This window comes from Saccoglossus kowalevskii, chromosome 5 (assembly GCF_978046115.1).
Source record: "Saccoglossus kowalevskii chromosome 5, keSacKowa6.1, whole genome shotgun sequence".
Classification (NCBI taxonomy): Eukaryota; Metazoa; Hemichordata; class Enteropneusta; family Harrimaniidae; genus Saccoglossus; species Saccoglossus kowalevskii.
The window spans coordinates 42,078,202-42,103,808 of record NC_140645.1 but is presented as its reverse complement, the minus strand read 5'-3'; the positions used below and the strand labels follow the sequence as shown (position 1 = coordinate 42,103,808).

The window sequence follows — 25,607 nt, the reverse complement described above, 5'->3', positions numbered from 1 at the left end:
TTGTTACGTGATATGTTTTCAAATCCGTCATCTTGGTATTGCAGTCACGGTGAGTAGCTAGTCATGTAATCACTAAACAATTCCCCCAAATATATATACTGTATATGACTACGTCCATGGACAAAACTATCACGTGACAGCGATGAATGAATAGTCCATAAAAGAAAGCTTAGGTCAGTCATCGGAATGAATATACTTGTTTTTAAGTCGGTAAGTAAACTGATACTCTGTTCGTATTAGATTTTTACAAAGCGTGTTATTTCTAGCATGTGGATTCAACTCGTAACTGAATATTTGTACACCTTGCGGCACAAACCCAACCACGTCGTCCGTTAAACCTTTAACACAAAACTTGAACAGCTCTTCAATTTTATTTTTAAGAGTTTTGACTTCCAGCTCCATTCTCTCTTCACCAAATTCTTTTATCATTCCCCAAAACGTAGCATTAAAATAATTATACAAAGCGACGTCAGCGTGGTTCCAGCCTCGAATGCCTTCAGCCAACTGGTCTACATATCTTTTACTTTTCCCCAGTCTGGAATTCAATTTGAAATGTACAATATCTTCGATCTCCCAACACAGGAGATGACGTAACAATATTAGTGACTCCTCCATGTACTCTGTAAGCATGACAAAATCGAATACGTCTTCCACCTCTTTGATTTGTTTCCGTATTGCATGCGTATCATCCATGAAGTCAACGCGAAAGCCAAGGTCATACAAAGATGGATTTCGTGACAGTCCGTTGTATCCGTCAGATTTATAATATTTCAATGGGTTTTCTAGAAATACTTCAAGTGAAGATTTTTCACTTATTTTCGGAATGTTTAGCTTTCTTTGCATTTGGTGGTAAGTGAACAAAGATTCGTACTGCGTTACCGGGTCTCGTAATATGGTTATGTAGACCGTGTTTACCGGCATGATTGACTTAATAGCTGAAAGATACAAACGAAAAGGCACTTAATATGCAATCAAATAAACCAAAAAATTATTCGTATCACATCCGCTTATACGAGAGCTTCGATTCCAATGAATGTCGAGCGAGCGCTGTCCACACGTTTCGAAATATTAAGGCATAAACGTGAGTGTACTGAATTAGTCTTTTAAAAACTAAACAAAAATGGAACCATCTCTCCATATGTACCCGAATACAGTCATATATTCAATTTTATTGGTTCTATATTTTGTATTATCATCACGTACATCTTAGCAAAACCTGAAAAACTGTCTGCAAATTAATAATATAAAATATATGAACAAATAAATGATCAAATACATGATATTAAAAAGACAAGAAAAAAAAAACAGATTGGTTCGAAGATAGTCGTCCAATTCACACATCAGTTGCATACAAAGGTTTTATTTGTCGTAACACGGATCTCTGAGATGTTAGTAAACTGGTACCCAGGTAGATCATACAAGTCGCCATTGTATTCAGTCGTGTTCGTAGCTATAATCTCTAGTACGAGTGTAGTCATCTTTGCCCAATAAATAAGTGTAATATCTCCCACGAGTGAACGTGTGACAGACAACCATACATGATATAAACAAGACGATTATTTGAAAGAAAATGGATGGAGACTAATACTGACGTCATTACAAGGAAGTAATATCTTGTCACATACCTTCGTAATCGAACCTTGTATGAAAGGTAAATATATTGTAATTTCCACCCGGTATTTGAATCATGAATTTCTCGTTGAAATATTCAGGCCAACCCATCAAATTTATCCTTGGAGGTTTTGGTAACGCAAAAGTTAAGTTGTGTTTTTCTCCATAACGGAAGAGTATATTCTGTACAGTGCTACTTCCGGTTTTATGGGTTTTCAGAAATACTATGTTCTCCACAGGGTTACAACTTGCGTTCTCGGTTGGAAAGTCTGTAGACTTGTATTGAATGTCACGGCTGGTTGTCGGTGAAGGGTCAATCACATTGGATACTTCGGACGTCTTTATCCTGGGGAGTATATAAAAGAGACTATTGTTATGCAATATTGGATAGTTCTACCACATCACATCGTTCATGCACCCTCAACCAACTGTGCATGAATACGTTGGTAGGAGATGCGACTTCACAAATCTTTGACTAAAGTTACCATCGTAGAAACGAAAAAAACTCTAAAACGTTTGCTCTGCCGAATCGATACACATTCGTACTAGTTTGCGCATGCTCTTCGGGTTATTGGTACGTACTCAAACTCGAAGTGCATGTATACGCATTAAGGCACTTTGCCCGAAGTACTATATACGTCAATATACCCTTTCTTTCATTCATAATTTCAACGACAAGACAAATGTTTTTGATTTTACAGACGGAGATACAAATGGGATAGCAGGGTCTCACGTGGTCTCAACAGACGTTGCCATTCAATTTATACGTTATTTTTCATTTACAACTTGCAAGTGTTTATTAGAGGTGTGGCTATGCTAATATGTGCTGTTAATCACTTAGGGAATAACCATTATTAATTCTAAGGGGGTCGGGCAATCCTCGGTGCTATTTCAAAAAAAAATCATTCAAGTTTTGTAAAAGTGGGTGCCCCTTTAGAAAATGAAAAAATTGTAACCCCCCACTCTCTATATATATTTGTTCATGTATTTGTATTGATCTTTCACATGTATATATGAAGAAACAGGTGTAAAGTAAAAAAAAATCTTTAAGAGAAAAATATTCGGCCGCCTTCAGCCTTGATAAAAAGTCGCCCCCCTTGTGGCTTTGGGAAATATGCTGACTCCCCTGTTTTGCCCGCCCTCAGGAATAATAAATGGTCATTTCCTTACATGTTCACATAAACTCGTAATTATTTATTTACAAACTGACATCACTAATACCGATTAGTGCATAACTGGTCAATCAGACTTTGCGCATAGAGCATGGTTCTGATCTACATGGGAATTCCGTAATGACAAAATTAATAACGGAGCTAATAGGGGACGTGTTACCAGGTGATGTTACAATATAAATAATTTTAGTCATTTGTTTGCCTACTTTTAACGTGACTGCGAAAGCTAGCTTCAGTAGTCACATTGAAAAAAATAATTTTAGAGAAAACAAAAATAGTCACGGTTAAGAAGTGTATTTATAGTATACTTGTTCATGGCAGTTTTTATTTGCGCCCTCTAGCGCCCGAATGTTTTGGTGTCGTCACGCTACGTTGATAAGTTGGGTTTGTTATGTGTCGTCATGAACCTACCTAGGTCCATCATGATGGTATCGTGCATCATTTAGAAGTGGTCATTTTAAATATATTTATACTGAAGTTGGAGATCCAGAAATAGACGCTGAGCTAGAAAGATTGCGGACTACAGTCAAAAAACATCCCGCAAAAGAACATTTGTCAGACTATTATTCGTTAAACGATACCTGTATTATTCCAGGCACGTCATACAAGAATGGCCCTGAATTAAATAGAAATAATATACATTACGTGTGTTTGTACGCGGTTATAATAGAACAATACAGACCAATGACCTGTGTTGGTGTGTATGTATATTGTCAGCATTGAGCGAAAAAAATAACAAAACTAGGTCGCCAATGAGCTACATACGATTATCATTTACAACAGTTTATTTAATCCATAGACCTTAAACATACAGGTCTATATTGTATCTTACTGTGACACTAGTCAAGACGATGTCGTCTTGTCGAGGATGATGTAGTTTTGTCGAGGACGATGTCGTCACATGATAAGATACGTCCAACGTTCTATAGCACGACAACCGTCATCCGCCTAGCGCGCAGAAAAAAAATAAACTCGTGACCCGCACACATCAAGCTTGAAACCTTCTATAAGTCTTAGGAAAGAAAGAAACGTATCCTCACCTCGGATGTACTGCGTCTTTCATATTATTCGAGATGTGAATGAGTATTGCCACTAACACCATCCCAGCGACTATAAGACTGCCGAGTATACATCGAACTTGAACGTAAGCCATTGCTGTCTGGTGTCGTGTTTAGTGCTGCTTGACTCGATCTAGGTTATGGTGCCATAATGCGTTGATCCTAGCGTTACTGGCCCAAGATGTTTGTCATGGGTGAAGAATTTAACTCCGTTTTACCTCGAATATCGAACGTCGGTAATAATTTAGCATGGTGCACAGTAAGGCCCACGGTTCAACGCCGTTTTGTTTAGCTGCCTTAGCGTATGCAACAAGCAATTATTTCCGAGTCACTGCACACAGAGAAGGTCACGGGTTCGCAACAATCTAACGGAGTTCACGTGACAAACTGACTCAGCATACTTGTTTCTAAACGTGTACCGACGTACGTACAGCATGTGCATGCGCAGACGTTGCATTCGCGTCGCATATTATTGTCAAGGCATCGAAAAGTCTTGCTCGGGTCACGTGGTTTAAACAGCCAGCTTACGTTTCAGATTATACTCACATGGCCAATAATAACTCAAAGTCACGTGTCTACTTCGCGAGATATACATATTAATTAAGCTCTGTATCTACTAGTCTATTGCCTTAGAAATTCCGATCTTATCTGGTATTTTTTTGGTTACATCTATCCTTAATAGATATGTATCTCCACAATGAAATTGCATGCAAAATGTGTGCAGGTAGATACCGTTATGTAAATGCTTATCTCGTAATACGTATACCCGCATATGTGTAGGTGACACGAACCCAGCATGCAAATAACGGCAGTATGGTAATCAGTTTGAACTGGAGCATCATTGTTTGCTTGGAATATTTCCATATAATAATAATAATAATACCTTTATTGAAATCATATCCTGTTCAGGATCTGGATTTTTAAAATACAATAAAATTTCAAATACATACAGAATGGCAAGACGAAAAATACAAATGAAGACATAGTGAAAACATAATAAAATAAAATAAAAACGGAGAACAGGGAATGGTTAGAAAAAACAAAACAGAAAAGGTATCTTAATAAGTTATATCAATTATAAAGCAGCTGGTATTTTTTGTTTATGAGTGTCATTTCTTAAATTAAAGCACTCAAAGATATATTTTGCCAAATGAATTAGTGATTGTTTATCCTTTGTTTTTAGAATGTCTACAGTGTTTTCAATATCAGATTTGTCAATTGTTGTAATGACCTTTGTGGTATGGAGGAACTTGTTTTTTTAAATCAGCATAGAGAGAAATTTTTAATACAAAATGGCTTTCATCTTCAATCTATTTGTTTTTCCTGACAATAGTAGCATTTTCTCTCTTCTACTGTTGGGTTGATGTATCTTCCTGTCTCAATCTGCAATGTGTGCACACTGATCCTTAGCTTAGTTAGAGCAGATCTGTGCGATGGGTTTTTAACATCTTCCAGATATTTTTCAAAATCGAAATTATGTTTTATCATTCTATAAGTTCTTAATTTATTTTTACGATTTTCACCTTTGTTATCATTATATAGTGTCTCTTTAAAATGATTTTTGAACATTGATTTTAGATTGCTCTCAAGGGATGTAATGATTGTCTGTTTTTATCCGCTGTCACAGTATCCAACATATGGTCCATGTTTGTAATATTGAATGTGTTTTTAGCGTGGGACACCCATTTTTTTTATTCCCTTTGAGTCCATATCTTTACCTAGTCTGAAGGCCTCATAGATTAAAGTGTTACATATATGTGGATGCGGTAACCGACGGGTTGGACGAAATCATCTACGCCATTTTGTTCAGCATAGTTGCACCTATTTTTGTTTATATTCGCGTGTTTGCATTGCGAAGCGCGCGATTATAAAATAGGAGATACCTGTGTATTGATTAATAGTAAGGTTAATTGGTTATTTATTTATATTCTTCAGTATTATTTTATTTCGGCAACACTATTAATTGACGGTGCGCGCCGCAGCATTATGATGGTTGTGAGCGCTACGGTAGCTCATTAGTGCAATCACCACGTAATTTGTTAAAAATACTATCCATAATAGCACTTATTTGAGAGGGTAATCCAAGTTACAGAAGAAATAATTTATATTAGCGCCGTCAATCAATCAATGGCATAAATGTGTTGTTGTTGTTTTTTTCAATTTCGTTTTAAAGGAAAATTCATTTGTGCAACTTTTTATATAGACGGGTAATGAGTTCTAGGCGGTCATTGAGTTCTAGGCGAGCAGTGAGTTCTCGGCGGTCATTGAGTTCTAGACGAGCAGTGAGTTCTCGGCGGTCATTGAGTTCTAGGCGAGCAATGAGTTCTCGGCGGTCATTGAGTTCTAGGCGGGTAATGAGTTCTAGGTGGCCATTGCGTTCTATATGGGCAATGAGTTCTTGACGGGTAATGAGTTCTAGGCGGGCAATGAGATCAAGGCGGGCAATGAGTTTTAGGCGGGCAATAAGTTCTAGACGGACAATGAGTTCTATGCAGGTAGTGAGTTTTAGGCGATCATTTAGTTCTAGGCAATCATTGAGTTCTAGGCGGGTCATGAGTTTTAGGCGGGTAATGAGTTTCAAATAGCAATGAGTTCTGTGTGGGTAGTGAGTTTTAGACGGGTATTAAGTTTTAGGCTGGTAATGAGTTCTGTGTGGGTAGTGAGTTTTAGATGGGTAATGAGTTCTAGGCGGGCAATAAGTTCTAGGCGGGTAATAAGTTCTAGGCGGGTAATGAGTTCTAGGCGGGCAATAAGTTCTAGGCGGGTAATGAGTTCTAGACGGGTAATAAGTTCTAGGCGGGTAATGAGTTCTAGGCGGGCAATGAGTCTTAGGCAGGCAATGAGTTCTAGGCGGGCAATGAGTCTTAGGCAGGCAATGAGTTCTAGGCGGGCAATTAGTTCTAGATGGGCAGTGAGTTCTAGACGGGAGATGAGTTTTAGGCGAGCATTGAGTTCTAGGCGGGTCATGAGTTTTAGACGGGTATTAAGTTTTAGGCTGGTAATGAGTTCTGGGCGGACAGTGAGTTTTAGATGGGTAATGAGTTCTAGGCGCGCAATAAGTTCTAGACGGGCAATGAGTTCTAGGCGATAATTGAGTTCTAGGCGGTCATTGAGTTCTAGTCGGGTAATGAGTTCCAAAGCCGCGGATATCTATATTGAAGTATGCGTGACTTTATTTGGTATTCAAATTTGGCACATGCAGATTAGATGCGTTCACAGAACTAGTACAATAATCATAAATGTAGGCCACGAACTTGATTCTGCGGTACCTGTTAGTGACTTGCCTAAATTACCGATATTGTAACATCGTCATAAATACATCAGCGTTGTGTTGTATCAACGCTCAACATCACCATGGTGACAATTTCGTCTTTCTTATTAGCATCGAAACGCCAGCCAGCCTTTTGTTCAAAGTCATGACTTCAAACAAAATATGGATTCATAATTTGTTGCAGCTAATGTTTTCATCGCAATATTTCACAAAACATAAATATTTCCCCTCGTTCACGCTTTTGGGTGTATTCTGACGTCAGGTTACTCGACAAATCTGTCTGTTTTTTTTTATTTTTTGGATTTTCATTTTTTTAAAAAGAACAGAAAAACCTAAAATCAATTCATCTGTATAATAATCTGCATATTCTATATATTTTGATTTTGTAATGAAGCAGGAACTTTGGTGATCTCCGCCTCTCAGATAACTTTTCTGTCATTGTAACATTATTTATAAATCATTTGTACGTATAAATGCATGATAGTATCTCAATTGATCATCAATTTGATTCCATCCGCAAAGTCTCATAAATGATATTTTGAAAACAAACAATGTAATGTGAAGTACACTTTCGATTTTAGATTAAAATTCATGTTATTTCATTTTTATTATTTTTTATTTATTTATTACTTATATTTTATGTTATGTTGAGTTTACAGAACTATAACACGCTACAAACTAATGAATAATGAGTTAAATTGAGAACATGAAAAATAATAATAAATCACATATGTATGTAATATTGACCTATTACACCCATAGAAGAGTTATATACATTTGTCTTGAATTTAAAACGAACTCTAGAAAAAAGCTCACATTTGCCTTGGTTTGCCAGCATTTATGGGTCATCCAATTTCCAACCAAAATTAGAAAAAATATACATCACACAACAGTATCAGAACTATAAGCAAACTTTCTCTTCAGTATTTTGTTAGTTGTTTGTAATAATTTAGTTGAGTGCGTTCCGTGCAATTGTAGCATGTTGCAACAATCTACGCTTTAAGATATCCATTTCATTGTAAATGTCACAATTAAAGACTGGCACAATCATTTGTCTTGTTAATGATGTAGAAGTGTACCAACGTTGTTGGTCGAAGAAGTTTTAATTACGAGCTTATACATTAATTTTCTTGTATTATTTGTTACAGAAAGAACATCATGTTACAGTTGATTTTAACACATGTTAAGAGTACATGGCAATTGATTTTGCTTGTTTGGTAAACTATGCTATTTTAATCCAAAATCTTCAGAGCTTGATAATAGGCATAGATTGTAACACAAACAGGGTCTACCCATTCTCTATTCAGACGATTTTGGTGCGATTTGTAATGTATAGAGACGATTTTCTGTACAATACTTGTTCATAATATATTATCTTGACATGGTATTTCGCATTTGTCGAGCGTTCCTACACAGTTTATCGATTGATATTATGAAAACACTGCAAGGTTACCACCTGCATTTTACGACTGTATTCATTGTGTAAATTGATATACAATATTTCTATCGGTACTAATGATACTGAACTAATGGCTGTCGCTATGGCAACAGTTATTGTGTTAATATAACGTTCCATTAGTTGTATATATTAATTTAATGCTACGAGCACCTTTAGAGAATGGGACTATGAATTATTTGTTCGGCTGACGTAAACAAAATGTGCACATTCCAATATAAAGTGTTACTTTGTGGATCTGTTGTGCGAGTGTGCAATTTAAAATTTGCCAAGAGCTTCTCGACCAAACAGATGACGTTATTAGCTGGCTTTTTATATACCAAAATGTCTATTTTTTTACTCTGGTTCGTATTGACACAACGAGAATCAACTACGGGAGAATATATGTGATATAAAGTCCTAGGGTTATTATACTGATCACGTGACTGCCCACCTACAGCAATCTCAATATGTATTTGGTTTGAAAACAATAATAACATTCCACATCGTCCATAACTCGTATAAACATATTATATTCGGAAACGAACATATAGTAGTATTGCCCCTCAAAAACATATATACATTGCATTTGATTATCTCTCAAAATGTATTTTTATAAAGTTTGAGGTTTCAAATTTAACGTCAGATATTGTCTTAATAAAAAACGCAAAGGCTCATGCGTAGACGCTTGTTTGTAAACAATGACACGCTATGACCATATGACGCATGCGCAGGTGACGACTCGCCCGCTTTAAATATAACATTTAACGTCACTGTTTCCTTTTGTCTGAATTCCACTTTTTATGAATAAGATAACACTATCTTTACTCACACGCTATTAATTATTTACATTCACAAGAAATCAAATCATACATTTTCTATTTTATTTTATAACCAGATTAAGATGCAGTTTATAAGGATTTGGCAAACCTTACAATATTACGTATAAAACAGTAACATTGGACAAAATGTTGGATTTAAATACATTTGTCATGAATTTGTTTTTGCGTATCCGTTAACCGACTTAATTAGTTGATTATTAGCGAATTGCTGTGTTATGTCTGTCATCGTTTAGGTCTATTTGAAGTTTTGGACGGAACTTGGCTCAGTGATTTGGAACTAATTACAAGATACCGTCGCTATTCTGACATCCGTAGTTATTAATGTAGTGAACGATTAATCAAAAGATATGACGTATTCAGTACTTAGTGTGATTGGCTTAATGATTGAAGTTTACGCCTTAGAGTCTTTTTACTGCTTTGTAATTGGTTAGAGTTTTGAAAATGAATAAAGAGAGTTTGAGTTGGTCTTGGCGAATACTCCACGACAGACGCAGTCAGTCCGAGAGAGTCCAGGGGTGAGCCTTGAGGCAGTCCAGTCTTGGTCTTGGGGATTTTTTCCCCAGGGCGCTGTGTCTTATAGAGTGCTCGATTGACCGACTAAGACGAGAGCTGAAACGTATTTCGTTGTGTGTGTCTTATTTGACTGTAAAGTTAAAGTGACTTTCCCGATCCCGTACCTCAAGGGGACGAGATATAGAGACGAGACGAGTTCCCCCCCCCCCTGACAAGTGTGGAGACCCGAGAGAAAGAGAATTCCCCCCTGACACGTGGTGGAGAACCCGGGCAGGTGTTTAACACACATTGACATCCTGTGAAGAAAAGTGAAATGGCGAAGGTGTGTCTTTCTTGTGAACCGAACTAACAGCTCGACGACTCGGAAACTGCGCTTGACGACTCACGACTTTACCAGTATGGCACCGATGTACAACGCTGAAGAGATGAAGATTTCAGAACCCCTTCGGAAGGACCAGTACCGGATAGGACTGTATAATTAAGAATTGAGCGACATTAAAGACAAGAAGAAGATGAAAGAACGACCCGGACTAACGCGACAAGGGAAGAGACGCTTATAGACTTTGACTTTAGCTATCTGTGTATTGCTTAGAGAACCGCTCGCTGGACACTGTAACTGACACTGTGTAACTCAAGGACGTTGAACTCTTTTCCACAATCCCAACACTATTGCTCAGTAATGTAATGTATTGCTTGCTTTTCTATCTGTTTTCTTACCCTTTTTTTGTGATGTCGAATTGTATGTATGTAAGTGCCCAGATCTTTGTTTCGAACTGATATTTGGTGACGTGCGAGGTCCTTTATAACGATTTAAGCGCGCCTCAGTGGACAAGTATTTGCAACACAGTGTTTTGAGTTTTGTGAGTTTTTATGGTGTTTTAATGAGTTTATGAGTACGGATTATGATGGGGAGAGTGATGCCCCCACGTGTTTTTTTTAAGAGTTTTGAGATTTGTCGAGTACAGAGATATCGACGTTTTAAGAGTTGTTTTTGTTTATGTGTTGTTTCCGGAATACTTCTGACGCTTTTTTGAGTTGATAGCACCTTTGTAACGTTTTTTAATGTCTTTTTGGGATGAGAGTTTGGTGCGCTTATATACGTATTGTTTGATAACGCAAGCTTTTGTTCATGATTGACAGGATTATATGTAATTCAGTAGTTTCTATCATTTTGCCTTTTTCCCCGTCTTTTTGCCAGAGGAGTAATGTGTTATGATAGCTTTGTCTTTGCATTCTGTTTCCACGCCGTATGACTTTTGTTTAGATTAACGACTTGTGAGTTCAGTTGAAGTTTATAAGCGTATGTGACAGGAGTTTGATTAATAGCTTTTTATTCATTGTTTATTAGTTACCGCTTTGCAATGCTTTAACCGAGAGACGCATCCCTGGTAATCACGTGATCATGCTGTCGACTGCAGCGATTGGCTGATCGCATGGTTACACCGCCACGCCTTAGTTTTTTGACCTTTTGATATAGAGTTTGTAACCTTAGTAATGGAGACAGTGCAGCGAAGGGTTACCTCGGCGAACTGTTTGAGAAAAGCGGGCCTATTTGTAGCCTTTCCCTTGTTTTTGATTTATAACCGTTGATATTTGAGACTTTATAACCATTGTATTTAGACTTTATAATCATTGTACTTAATTAGTGTGTTTTTCTCTTTTTGATTTATTCCTTTTATTAGTATTGTATTTAACCCGTATGACGATGAGTGGCTGACGGTATCTTTGATTTATGAACGTGTTATGCCAAGAGGCATATCTCAGTTTGAGTGAAGGGATGTGTCATGAATTTGCTTTTGCGTATCCGTTAACCGACTTAATTAGTTGATTATTAGCGAATTGCTGTGTTATGTCTGTCATCGTTTAGGTCTATTTGAAGTTTTGGACGGAACTTGGCTCAGTGATTTGGAACTAATTACAAGATACCGTCGCTATTCTGACATCCGTAGTTATTAATGTAGTGAACGATTAATCAAAAGATATGACGTATTCAGTACTTAGTGTGATTGGCTTAATGATTGAAGTTTACGCCTTAGAGTCTTTTTACTGCTTTGTAATTGGTTAGAGTTTTGAAAATGAATAAAGAGAGTTTGAGTTGGTCTTGGCGAATACTCCACGACAGACGCAGTCAGTCCGAGAGAGTCCAGGGGTGAGCCTTGAGGCAGTCCAGTCTTGGTCTTGGGGATTTTTTCCCCAGGGCGCTGTGTCTTATAGAGTGCTCGATTGACCGACTAAGACGAGAGCTGAAACGTATTTCGTTGTGTGTGTCTTATTTGACTGTAAAGTTAAAGTGACTTTCCCGATCCCGTACCTCAAGGGGACGAGATATAGAGACGAGACGAGTTCCCCCCCTGACAAGTGTGGAGACCCGAGAGAAAGAGAATTCCCCCCTGACACATTACTGTGGAAGATGTACGTCGCGTGCACGCTTCAGAATCACCTAGAGTACATTCCATGGATCACCATCCTAATTTCTTAGGGTAACGATGAACTTTCTGGAATAAAGTGTTTCGTACAAGAAAATATATGGTCACAGTACGTGATCAAATCCGCCATTTTGTCAATCCTAGTTAGTAGCTAGTCTTGCTGTAATTTTCTACAATTACATATACCAATCCATGACTTGCTAGGTATGTGTAAAATATAGTGATATTCACAAACAAATTTTAGTCACGTGGAGGAAATGTCAATATGTGGTGCTTACGTAATCAAACTGAATAACTCGCGCACACGACGGAACCCGCAAATATTATATTTCAGAGACAAAATAAACAATATCACCAGATAGTTTTAAACCCAATACTAGTATGTTATTAACCGCATCTCAAAAAATTAAAAATCATTTTATTCATCCCCCAAATACTTAAAAAAAGGGTATTTCATTGTACTGTGTTGTTTTGGAAATCAAAGTGTGTGGTATTATCATGAGTCACGTGATGACGATTATTTGAATTGTATGTGTTTATATTTTGTAGTAGTTTGTCTCTGATTATTTCAGTATATGACAACTCTAATTGCGTCAACCTGACGCACGTGGAATTGTTCTGCGCATATTTATTGACAAGAAAACTATTTATATCAATCCCGGGTGACAGGAATGTCTGATTCGTCAACAAATTGATTGCAGTGGCGTTGACGCAGTATTTATAGAGATCAAATTTCTTTTGCTTCAGTTTCTTTACTTCGTCCGCCATTTTCGCCTTTCCGAATTCCAGAACTCGTCTTTGAAAGAGTTCGTAGAAATGGTCGTACAGAATGACGTCACCAGCGTTCCAGTTTCGCGTCCTGTTAGCCATTAACTGTGTTACAGTCCCCCGCCGTTCTGATGACAACCTCGCGTTCAAACTAAAGTAAATTACATCATCGAGATCCCAGCATAAAAGATGACGTAGTAAGATTAACGACTGGTCCATTTGTTCCGCAATCATGACGAAATCAAATGTTGAGTTCAATTCACGAATTTTCTCCAAAACTCTTTCTTTTTTATCAAACGCGGAAATCTCCATTCCTAAATCGAATAACATCGGGTTCTTCGCCAAAACTATGGGTGTCTTTTCATAGAAACGCAATGGATTAGAGATAAAAACTCTGAGCGCCTGTGAGATGTCGTCTGCTTGAATTTTGTACATTTTATCTATTCGATAATAACTGAACACGGACTCGAACTGGTTGACGGGATCTCGCAGTATGGTGATGTAGACACTGTCACGTGACATTATGGAACTGATAGCTGTAAAAGAAAATTATATTAGTATGAGACTGTGGTTAAAGCGCGGTGGTCGTCGCGCAGCGCTTGTTCGAATTTCATGTAAATAAACAATGTAGTTTACACGCCTTCTATACGTCGCTAAGAGTTCCATATCGAACAGGACGCGGTGCAACGACCACTGCTGTAAAGTAAACTATTAGTGTCGTGTCTTACACTGCAAGACGCAAAGACACCTGAAATGTCGAATCTAGACTTTAAAAAATAAAGACCAGGATTTGGGGGTCAATTGGACTGGGTTGTGAATATCGTCTGAATATCTTCTTGAGGAAATGAATGTAATTGTCGTCTTGGTTTATAAATATTGCTGATGTTAGTATTTCAAAGATTTGATTTTGTTATTCAAATCGATATAAGTAATTCAGATTTTCTGTTCGAGATGCATCGAGATTAAAATAAAATAAATGTGTAGTTCATATGTGTTTGTCGCAATTAAAAACTAATTGTATTTGCATGTGCGTTGACTTTAAGTTCACACTACTTATTAAATTCACACTCCGGGTAATTCATTCAGGACACAACTTATATTCTTCGCGCCCTCTAGTGACGAAACGATTATGTGACGTAAAAATGACGTACAAGGTTAAAAGCAATGTCGCTCGAATAGACAACTGTGTTTAGATTACATGAACTCTCTGATTTCCGCCAGAGTAGTTTTCCCGCTTCACTTTAAACATAATTTTAATACAGACATGGCTTATATATTTAACCTCTATGGAGGCAAATGACCAATCAGCGCTAGGTTTAGAAGGAGTACACGGATCGTCTGTTTCTACTACAAGACGATTGATTGGTAATTGATTGATTGATTGTAATGCAAAAAAAGGCACACTGCCAGGATTGGTGCATTTCGAAGCCACTGAATATTGCAATGTAGACGCATTGTACCAGGGATTTGTTGTGGTAAGCACAAGATGTAGGTTTTTGAAACTCTCTAAAACTCAGCAAATTGTTTTTTTCGCGCGAAATTGAACAGAAATGATAAACGTCAAAAAAATGTATTCATATGATTCGTTTATGCATAATTTGTGGTTTTGTAAATAATTTTGAAATAACTTACATTTGTATTTAAACTTTGTGTGGAATGCGAATATATTGTATCGATTCCATGGAACCTCGAGAAGAAATCTCTTATCAAAGTAGTTTGGCCAGCCCATGTTGTTAACAAATTGAGTTTTCGGTGTAGCAAAGGTCAAATTGTACTTGTCTCCGTAACGAAACAGAATATTCTGAACAGTACTGCTGCCACATTTGTGCGTTTTTAAAAATACAATGTCCGTTTTGGCAGAACATCCTTCCATCATCGGTTTTATTGAAATCGTCTTGCGGGTGTGATAGGCAGGTTGAGAAGTCGATGTTACCACGGGTTTGAGCGTGAAACCCGTTAGTTTACGATCATTTTGTCCCAGGGCAACATTACTTGGACTTCGTGTAGCGTATTCGGACTGAAATGTAGAAATGGCGGTTCTGTCTTGATAATAGGTCATACCATAATCCATATCCTAATAGTGCGAAGAGATAATGTTTAAAAATTATTTTCAATATTGCATCTAAAAAACATATTAGGGCACAATTCTTCATAAAACAAATCCGGCACTTTGGTTGTAATACCTGCTCCCCGTATTGCATGTACGTACAGACAATTAAAACACACATTTTCAGTGTTCCAACAAACAAATATTGCAATATTTGCAAGCACAGCATTATTGTTTTGTTACGATAAATTATACCCTCATGTTTTTATCAAGAAAACTATTTAAACATACTTTAAAAATACGTTTGTAATTAAACGTCAATAATATAAGTAATGCTCTATGTGGTAAATCTTCTGCATGAAGGAAACATCAATCTCGTCTTGTCACATTCTAACTTCGATGCCAAATATAATTATTCGCTTTGTGTTCAAACCCATGCACATGGACTGCAAATATGGACTATAATCTTCAGGTTACGTGATATTTTATACTCACCGAATACGAGTCATATTCAACCATTTTCAGAACAGCGCCACCATTCGTACTACTAGTTTAAGAAGCAGAAAAAATAACAAAAAGGTTGTGTCTTGAAAATTCCGGATTTTTTGCGCGTTGTCATGCTTTGGGTTACAGTTCGCTGGTATCTTCCAATACACGCCCGAATCATTGCACTCAATGTATCTGTATCTATTTGGTGATTGGACGGCCATAGTGTGACATTCACCATCACGGCTATGAATATATTTGGTATTTTATTCGATTTAGGTTTGGCCATTAGAAACTCCGCGAGAAGAAGAAGGCAGATTGTACTAGTGCAAGGCGGATGGTCACCGACTAGTGCTTATTCAACAGTACACCAGTCGACTACAAATCATTCATGTGCCAAACCGTCATGTGTTAAACAGATATTTAGAGGAATAATTCAGTGATTATAACAGCACTAGCTACGAACAAGGATGAACAAAATGGTGAAGAAGATGACACACTCGGACACCAATTTTACTTACCGTGTGCTACCACTGTAGAGCATATCCTTCAAACAGAGAATAGAAAGCGTGCATATTGATACAACAAGTATCCGAACTGTTCTCCGAAATTTTCTTGGTGGAATCATGTCAACTTGCAAATTCATTCCGGCAAAAACCAATCATATTACATGGGGTTTGCCATCATGTACGTACAGTGTGTCACCCTGGGGCTGGCCGTACAGTCCAGCGTATTCATTCAGTAATTATCGTACTTAACCCTAAAATGTAATCGTGACGTCATCATACATACGGATTTTAGAGAGTAGCGAATGTGTGAATTAATTGAACATTAAACACACGTGGACCTGTGTTTATTGTGAAACGCTTTTTGAATTACCATGACGTCACAGTGGATGTTACATTTTTTTTTTCATGAGTCGATATATATTTTTCGTCCTCAATCTTTTTTAGTAACCGTGGTCTAGGCCATGTTCATGTGCCAACATAATTAGAATGGTTGTGAGCAATAATAAGTAATATTATCTTAATTGAATAGTCAATAATGACAAATTATTTGAGTCAAAAAACAATTATTACATTTTCAAAAAATAGACCTACATTGCTGTTCCAATCACTCCATGCGTAGTTACTAGTGACGAACCATTATATATTGGTTATTCATATTTTGAAGTAAAATGAAATTTAACCTAATATTCATTTATAGATTTGTAAGTTAAGCAACATATCTCAGTCATAAAATAACAAAATAAACTCAAATTGTTGTATATTATATATATTGTATATTGTGCTTGTGTCCATGAAAAACAGTTTGCACCAGATTCCGTTTTAACTTAATACAATATCGCATGCTAGCACCCATGGGCCGGCCCAAACTCCAGTGTTATATTCTGCAATCAAGTTGTACAAAAAACAATCTAGACAATCTTGTATCATATATAAACGCTTAAAATTAGAGCACGTGTCACTAAACTCCTGACTCCCGAATTCAGTGCGCCGCTAGCGGTGAACAATCCTACGAATACCTAGTGCGTCGTGGAGGGCAGTATACACTAATAGGACCCACACGAAAAGAATAAGAACAGAAAATTTAACCCGGTGATCACAATTATTCACATTATGAAAGTATGATAAGTACGGAAATCACAGGCAGAACCAAGTCTGATCATGCATCCGACGTTTTACGATTTATGTAATAAAATCAGCATGATTCCCCGATAAAAAGAAGTTTATTTTCTTCTCTCCGTTGCATTCAATCGTACAACGTCAAGTAAAGACATGATGAATACACAATGGCCGAACACAATAGCACCCCACTGGTGTCACCGATTACTATAAAGTGCCCTGACTAAGCCTATCAAGGTCAGTAGCTTCGTTTCGGGAGTCGCCGTCGTTACGCAGCTCGACAAGATGACGAAAATGTCATTGTGTATCCGCGCTTTCACTGTTTTCTTGGCTGTCAACGTGGTCGTTGGTGCACCAAGTAACAATTACGAGGTAAGTGGCATGTCATTATAATGAGAAGTTCAAATAATGTTTCAATCATTAACAACGCCGCCCTAAGTTTTGTAAACGTTCTCACACTTTTTTTTTTCGTGACGTCACACATCCATATTTTGCCCTACACACATTCCTCTTGTTATACTAGTAAATTCACTTAAGTGAAATTGAACCACGGTTACTATTGAATAGCAGCGTTTCCGTTCATATCAAAGTAACACATTCAGGTGACCGGCTCCTTTAAAGTAGCCCATAGGAAAGAATGGCGTATATCTGTCGCAAACTCAACTAAATATCTAAATAAATAGTGAAACATCTCAACCATTACACGCACATTAGTTTTATCATACTGCATATTATGATGATGAAAACAAAATTCATGGGTGTGGCGAAGTTGTTGACAATCCGGCCTAGTTTTGTTTCTAGTGTTCACACACCCGAACGTGATTCTTGTCCGAGTCCATAACAGCAGTACTCATCACCATCGCTGCATCGAGGTCAGAGATCGGCGTGTCTGAATAGTACGTCTGAATAGCACGTCTGAATAGCACATCGTTATGGTACGAGGACATTCATTAGTAAAGCGTGTTGGCTTTTCATTGACGTTGTCCATCTTTACAATTAGACCCAAAAAAGCATGGTCATTTACAATACACCTCCGGGGGAACAATGGGATGTCTCACTGTTTAGTTTAAGGGTCAGAACTCGGCCCACTACGGTCTACTGGGGCAGCTAGATAGTTAATTAGCTACTAACGCGAGATTATATGATCGAATTGTAAATTTTATTCGTCATAGTCTGTGAAGAAGTGTTATATTTGAGACTAAAACTACGCGTTTTATCATACGGAATTTTGTAGTACTGTTATTGAGATTTCACCTTTTTATTTGAGAACTCATGAATTTTGGCCAATATCAAAATGTGCTTTGTATGGGAAAATGAACTACGTCATTTGAAAATTCGAGAAAAAAATATGTGAAATGAAATTAGATATAAAAAGAATAGCTCAAAGGCTATCGCACATTGTCGAACTAACAACAGTAAAACGTTTGATTGTGTGAAGATGAATTGCCTTTTAATGTCACTTTTTGAGGTTGATCAATACAGTTTTACGAATGTGTGTGTTGGTTCAAAGTGGACGCACAGTAGTTTTACGAATGTGTTTGGATTCAAGGTGGACGCACAGTAGTTTTACGAATGTGTGTGGGTTCAAAGTGGACGCACAGTAGTTTTTTCAAGCGAGAACAAATATTTTCGCATTTTATGTATTATCACGCCACAAATTACTGTAACTAATATATCGTTAAACATTTTAATTTATTTTTTAAATATAGTTCCCAACACATTGTTTTATTATCTTTATTTTTCCCCACAATCGCGACATTTTGTCAAGGGATTGTACCTCACAGAATTGCAATGTGTGAATTCAATTTTAGGGAATAAGTGGATTATTTTATTGTTTGCTTACGATTGTTGTAGGAGGACCTGAAGGAATTGACAGAAAAAGAGGAAACAGACTTTCTCACCTTTCTATTGAAGCGATATGGAAATAATATTGATAACAAGAAAAGAAGTATGTATACGTCATATTTAATAAGTGTAGATAATTATGCATATAAATAGGGCGCTAGGATTGTTGTATTCCAAAGTCAATGTCGGTCAACTTATGATTAGTGTAAACATACCTTTTTACACAACTATATTTTAATATTTCAAGTTCACATACACTTTTGGTACAAGGTAGTTCACACACACATTTGGTACAAGGTAGCTCACACTTTTGGTACAAGGTAGTTCACACACACTTTTGGTACAAGGTAGTTTACACACACATTTGGTACAAGGTAGTTTACACACACATTTGGTACAAGGTAGCTCACACACACTTTTGGTACAAGGTAGTTCACACACAAGTTTGGTACAAGGTAGTTCACACACACTTTTGGTACAAGGTAGTTCACACACATTTGGTACAAGGTAGTTCACACACACATTTGGTACAAGGTAGTTCAAACACACATTTGGTACAAGGTAGTTCACACACACTTTTGGTACAAGGTAGTTCACACACACTTTTGGTACAAGGTAGTTCACACACACTTTTGGTAAAAAGTAGCTCACACACACATTTGGTACAAGGTAGCTCACACACACTTTTTGTACAAGGTAGTTCACACACAAGTTTGGTACAAGGTAGCTCACACACACTTTTGGTACAAGGTAGTTCACACACACTAATGGTACAAGGTAGTTCACACACACTAATGGTACAAGGTAGTTCACACATACTTTTGGTACAAGGTAGTTCACACACACACTTGGTACGATGTAGTTCACACACACATTTGTACAAGGTAGCTCACACACACTTTTGGTACAAGGTAGTTCACACACACTTTTGGTACAAGGTAGTTCACACACACTTTTGGTACAAGGTAGTTCACACACTTTTGGTACAAGGTAGTTCACATACACATTTGGTACAAGGTAGCTCACACACACTTTTGGTACAAGGTAGTTCACACACTTTTGGTTCAAGGTAGTTCACACACACTTTTAGTACAAGGTAGTTCACACACACTTTTGGTACAAGGTAGTTCGCACACCATTTTGGTACAAGGTAGTTCAAACACACTTTTGGTACAAGGTAGTTCACACACACTTTTGGTACAAGGTAGTTCACACACACTTTTGGTACAAGGTAGTTCACACACACTTTTGGTATAAGGTAGTTCACACACACTTTTGGTACAAGGTAGTTCACACACACATTTGGTACAAGGTAGCTCACACACACATTTGGTACAAGGTAGCTCACACACACTTTTGGTACAAGGTAGTTCACACACACTTTTGGTACAAGGTAGTTCACATACACATTTGGTACAAGGTAGCTCACACACACTTTTGGTACAAGGTAGTTCACACACACATTTGGTACAAGGTAGTTCACACACACATTTGGTACAAGGTAGCTCATACACACTTTTGGTACAAGGTAGTTCACACACACATTTGGTACAAGGTAGCTCACACACACTTTTGGTACAAGGTAGCTCACACACACTTTTGGTACAAGGTAGTTCACACACACTTTTGGTACAAGGTAGTTCACACAGACATTTGGTACAAGGTAGCTCACACACACTTTTGGTACAAGGTAGTTCACATACACATTTGATACAAGTTAGTTCACGCACACATTTGGTACAAGGTAGCTCATACACACATTTGGTACAAGGTAGTTCACACACACATTTGGTACAAGGTAGCTCACACACACTTTTGGTACAAGGTAGTTCACACACACATTTGGTACAAGGTAGCTCACACACACTTTGGTACAAGGTAGTTCACACACACTTTTGGTACAAGGTAGCTCACACACACTTTTGACACAAGGTAGCTCACACACACTGTTGGTACAAGGTAGTTCACACACACTTTTGGTACAAGGTAGTTCACACACACATTTGTTATAAGGTAGCTCACATACCGTAATATGTACAACAATGTGCGAGTAGTTTATTTGCCAATTTGGGTATATCTATTTTGTTGATTGATTTACTCAAATGGTGTTTAGTTGTATTCTAGTCGCTGAGTGTAACTCGAAAGTGATCAACCATTCGAGTGGCTGATTTAATGGAGTGATTATTGATTGATGGATTGACGAACACACTGATAGACAGATTGGGGGTTGATTGATTGGCAAAAGAGAATACATAGTTACACAATATATAGAAGTATCAGCTGATATAGTCGAAACTTCTAGTAGAACTGTAATATTGTTATCTGATTTTATTATCAGCAATTCCCACCCTCCGTGACGGTACCTGCCCATCTGGCTATATATTCTGTTCTGAGCTCCATTGTGTGGGACCATTAACAGCGCAATGTGATGGACGGAATGACTGTGGTAACTGCGCTGACGAGATTGGCTGCTCTGCTCAGATATTGGCACAAAGTGGATGTCAAGGTACGTGACGAGCATAAAGAAAAAACAACATAAGATGACTATATTTGCAGATGCTCTAGGTGATTTTTTAAGGAAATTGTGCCCTTCCTCAACATACATATAAGCTGATCCGTAAAATGTATTAAAAATAGCCAACTTATCTGCCAACTCTTTCGAGTTAAAAAATGATTTGATAAAAAAAAAATACATGTATATATATTAGTGGAAAGCTCAATATGGTGGATCATTTCTATTAGTGTATTCTTCCCTCTAATTCTAGGTGCGCAACCAGTACAGAGCGGAAATACTGGTGGAACCGGAAGCGGAAACACTGGTGGAACCGGAAGCGGAAACACTGGTGGAACGACAAGTGGAAGTACGGATGGTACTAATGGAGACAGCAGAATTGGACAGGGACAGAATAATGGTAATAGTAATGGTAACGATGGCTCAGACGACGAGCTTTGTGATTCAGCTCCTGGTTACTGCTGCGATAAAACAGGCAATGTCAAATCAAACAGTGGTCTTGATGAGCTTCGACAGCAGATATTGAATTCCCATGACTACTTCCGGTGCTTACATGGCAGTCCCTCAATGACGATGAAGTCAGATCTTAACCAATTTGCACAAGAATGGGCTGAGAATCTGAAATCTGCGGGGTCGTCTTTCCACAGCGACAGAGGGGAGAACCCGCCCGATCGTGGTGAAAATATCCTGACCGTTGGCGATGCCTGGAAGTTCCCCAAAACCGAAGATTTCTATGGTAAATATGACGCATGTATCGCAAATGATAACGACTATAGTTCACTTAATAAAGTGCTGCACGCGATTGTAAAAATCGCGATCTCTTTTTGGAGTCACGGTTTGTAAAAAGACACCAATGCTTTTAGAACCAAAATGTCTTATTTTTTTTCATAATGTCTTTCACTCCGAGACACGAATACCCCCGACATTCTAGTAGCTATCGGCATGTACATAAGCGAGGATGTAGTATTAACACACACCAGATTATATTAAGAATAAGAAGGATAAACCAGTGTTACCGTAAATAGAAAATCAAGCGATACTATTCATATTATTTAAAACGTTTCTTTTTATTATTTTACAGGAAGATATCCAGTCGAATCTTGGTACTCTGAAATTGCCTCTTATGATTTCAACTTTCCACAGACAAATCCGAGTAATGGTGAGTTACAGGAGTATTGCAAACGTATTTGGTCACATGATATTCTTGTGGGCTCACTCAGCTCACAAAATGCTCAGTTACCAGTCCATGCATATTCACAAAATAAATAAACAAACATGGCGGACATGACGACGTACTCTGACAAAAATACCACGGAAGACTGAAACACGAAAATGGTTCAAGTTAATTGACCAATAAGAGCTAATGAGTCTGTACAATGGTGACTTAAATTGTCGACAGTTTTCATGTCTCGTATATAACGTATTTGCTTATCGCTTTCTTGTTTTGTTTCAGGTCATTTTGCCCAGGTTGTCTGGAAAGAAAGCGTGGAACTTGGCTGCGGCGTGGCCATCGAACCAAAGCAGTACTACGACAAGTTCTATGTCGTGTGTCAATACAGATCACCTGGCATGCTAAGTAACCTGGAAGAAAACGTAGGAAACTTGGTCTACTGAGATGATATACCAGTATATAAGATATCTAGAAAATGACGCCATCTAGTGGCCACGATAAGCATATACTCCGAGGAGATTTAGAAATACGACTGCAGAGTACAATCAAACGCCACCAACGTTCGAGAACTTTGAAGAACTGTATCACGGCATGCGCATAATTTACTACTACTTTATTGTTCAGTGGTGGCTCCCTGTAGTAGTGTGAATTCTGTGTCTTGTCATTATCAATGAAACCTATTCAGACGTTGGTGGCGTTTTCTCTAGCGATCCATGTGAAGCAAATATTTCTGTGACGGAGAACGAAAGACGGCGGCTCCCAATAACACATTTCCGTCACACAAACATTTATTGCATTATATGATATGAAGTTTTATGAAATAAATCAACCATAAATCATTTATATTGTTATTTATTTGCTTCCCGTGTCACGTGGTCTCTCGTTTGTATGTGTTGTGAGATTACGATGTGTTGCAAGATTACCCATAATACATTGCAATCACATTGTATAAATCTTATTGGGGAAAAAACATATTGTTCAACATAACCATGGATGTACTATATATGTAGTACGTCCGTGCACCCTATAACTTTGCTAAATTGCTATCTATAGTTTTGAATTCCGAAAAAAAAATACTTTGGATACCGGAACTAGTTTATAATTTATTAACTTTAATGATATAGTATTGGGTTCTTTTTCAACCAGGAATATAATACAAAATAAGGGATGTCATTACTGTTCCTCCCACCGATTAACAGGAGATTATCTCCAATGCGTTTACACGGTCGGAGCTGAACGAGATTCGAGATCTGCCAGAGTTCGATTCAGTTCGGTCAGAGCCGAACAGAACAGCGCCGTCAAATAATTATAGTGTGAAAACAACATGGCTGAAAACGATTTTGGTGTTGTGCTTGTGTTGTTGCTTCTTCACATGGCACGATGCTGTTGAGCTGGGAGGTAAAACAAACAGTTCTGAGTCAATGTACTGGTGTTAAAAATAAACAAGAAACGCAACAGCTAATATACGCTAAATGTGTTGCAGCCTATTCGATTATTGTCATGCAAAATTACCATCTTGTAATTGTTCAACTGTTGTAATATGTGTAAAAGTTGTCAACCTAAACCTAGTAGGAACACGTCACCGTCACCGAATCTACAATTGTTATCTTCGGTGTTTTTAAAAAAAAGTTTCTTAAATTTCCATTGGACCTGTTGGACCATAATTTCGTACGTCATTTTCTCTTTCCCATTGAGCTATCAATCTAAGGCTGTATTACTTTATTCTGCTAAATAGATATTAGGGCGCGTACCTCAAGCCAGAAATTACGCGAAATTACAAATGAGGTTGTCTCCGCCATAATTGAAATGAGAGGTTACTCAAACAAGACGATTGGGGGCGTGAATTCGACCCGATAGTTTGTCCCCGGTGCGTATACAAGGTCGGGGCCGTGTCGGGGCTTAACCCTATCGGAGTTGAAACCCGAGGATTTATTGGAACCGAACTTGGCTCGAGCCGAACGCGTATACACGGTCATTTTTGCTGGCTCGAGCCGTAGTACGCGTAGCAATAACTGCTGCGGACTAAGTAAACAACTAGGCGACTATGCAAATTACATATCCTATGTCTACTGGTACAATTCCTGTGAACTTCCCATTGCGCATGGAACAATTATCACTCTGAAAACTAAATTATGTGTCATTTTTTTAATGTGTTAACATTATTAGAACTGGTATCAATAACAATACACAACTTTTGATACATAATATAAAGAAATATTCCCACCATGGAAACCAGTGAAAAATGACAATGTCGACTCTTGTATCTTAAAAACGTGTTTGATGACCTCATTTAAATTGTTGGTATGCTGATGGCACGAGTCTGTAATAACGTTCGATAAACATGACATATAATCTTCAATTCGACTCGAACCTCCTTATAATATGTCTTGTCAATAAGTGTGAATATTAAGTAATAGTTACCACGGTAATACTTTTGAAACCTTGTTATATCATTGCAATCTAATGTAATTCGCACCCTTAAACGTACTGGTAGGTAATGGTCGCGTCATGTTTTTATTTTATTATGTTTTTCTTGTTTATTATCATCTTGTGGAATTGTTTTCCTGTTGAATTTATTTATACGGTGGGTATTTGAGGTTTTAGTACCCAAACACACTATCAACCGTAGCAAATGGGGATTGATTATAACTCTATGAGCCCTTACGATACAAGTGCCTCGAAATATATGAACATTGAGCAATAGAATATATGTAACAGGCTAACCTGTGTTCTGAAGTAAATCAATCACCTTTTTTGTATATATATTATTAGTATCCTTTCAAGAATTCAATTTCCATCTGCCGTAATTTCATCGATAATAAATT

General features: G+C 37.6%; 3 protein-coding genes across 4 annotated transcripts; 1 reads left to right on the top strand and 2 right to left on the bottom strand.

The window, feature by feature from the left end:
• Positions 1-39: 39 nt before the first annotated feature.
• LOC100366474 (galactosylceramide sulfotransferase-like) lies at positions 40-4,171 on the bottom strand. The gene is made up of 3 exons (XM_002738830.4): positions 3,824-4,171; positions 1,626-1,957; positions 40-935 (listed from the first exon to the last, which is right to left on the bottom strand). The coding sequence occupies exons 1-3, from the start codon at positions 3,934-3,936 to the stop codon at positions 175-177; spliced, it is 1,206 nt and encodes a 401-aa protein (XP_002738876.1). The 5' UTR covers positions 3,937-4,171; the 3' UTR covers positions 40-174.
• An 8,610-nt stretch (positions 4,172-12,781) lies between these two features.
• LOC100366623 (galactosylceramide sulfotransferase-like) lies at positions 12,782-15,167 on the bottom strand. The gene is made up of 2 exons (XM_002738831.1): positions 14,729-15,167; positions 12,782-13,632 (listed from the first exon to the last, which is right to left on the bottom strand). Exons 1-2 carry the CDS (start codon positions 15,165-15,167, stop codon positions 12,782-12,784), a joined length of 1,290 nt encoding a protein of 429 aa, XP_002738877.1.
• Positions 15,168-17,471: 2,304 nt separating this feature from the next.
• LOC100366773 (uncharacterized) lies at positions 17,472-23,623 on the top strand. 2 transcript variants are annotated; one of them, XM_085499435.1, is made up of 7 exons: positions 17,472-17,626; positions 19,109-19,202; positions 21,438-21,605; positions 21,865-21,889; positions 21,938-22,347; positions 22,693-22,770; positions 23,065-23,623. In XM_085499435.1, exons 1-7 carry the CDS (start codon positions 17,540-17,542, stop codon positions 23,223-23,225), a joined length of 1,023 nt encoding a protein of 340 aa, XP_085355561.1. In that variant the 5' UTR covers positions 17,472-17,539; the 3' UTR covers positions 23,226-23,623. The 2 variants fall into 2 exon arrangements, with proteins under 2 accessions (XP_085355561.1, XP_002738878.1); XM_002738832.3 differs by having other exon boundaries at positions 21,865-22,347.
• Positions 23,624-25,607: the final 1,984 nt, after the last annotated feature.

What these genes read in the sequence shown, in the direction of transcription:
- LOC100366773 (XM_002738832.3), top strand. Translation starts at nt 17,540, where the DNA reads ATGACGAAAATGTCATTGTGTATCCGCGCTTTCACTGTTTTCTTGGCT. An exon ending in CACCAAGTAACAATTACGAG is followed by an intron (nt 17,627 to 19,108) that starts GTAAGTGGCATG and finishes CGATTGTTGTAG; the next exon opens with GAGGACCTGAAGGAATTGAC. An exon ending in GGCACAAAGTGGATGTCAAG is followed by an intron (nt 21,606 to 21,864) that starts GTACGTGACGAG and finishes CTCTAATTCTAG; the next exon opens with GTGCGCAACCAGTACAGAGC.
- LOC100366623 (XM_002738831.1), bottom strand. Translation starts at nt 15,167, where the DNA reads ATGGATTATGGTATGACCTATTATCAAGACAGAACCGCCATTTCTACA. An exon ending in CACAAAGTTTAAATACAAAT is followed by an intron (nt 13,633 to 14,728) that starts GTAAGTTATTTC and finishes TTTCTTTTACAG; the next exon opens with CTATCAGTTCCATAATGTCA.
- LOC100366474 (XM_002738830.4), bottom strand. Translation starts at nt 3,936, where the DNA reads ATGGCTTACGTTCAAGTTCGATGTATACTCGGCAGTCTTATAGTCGCT. An exon ending in AAAGACGCAGTACATCCGAG is followed by an intron (nt 1,958 to 3,823) that starts GTGAGGATACGT and finishes TATACTCCCCAG; the next exon opens with GATAAAGACGTCCGAAGTAT. An exon ending in TACAAGGTTCGATTACGAAG is followed by an intron (nt 936 to 1,625) that starts GTATGTGACAAG and finishes TGTATCTTTCAG; the next exon opens with CTATTAAGTCAATCATGCCG.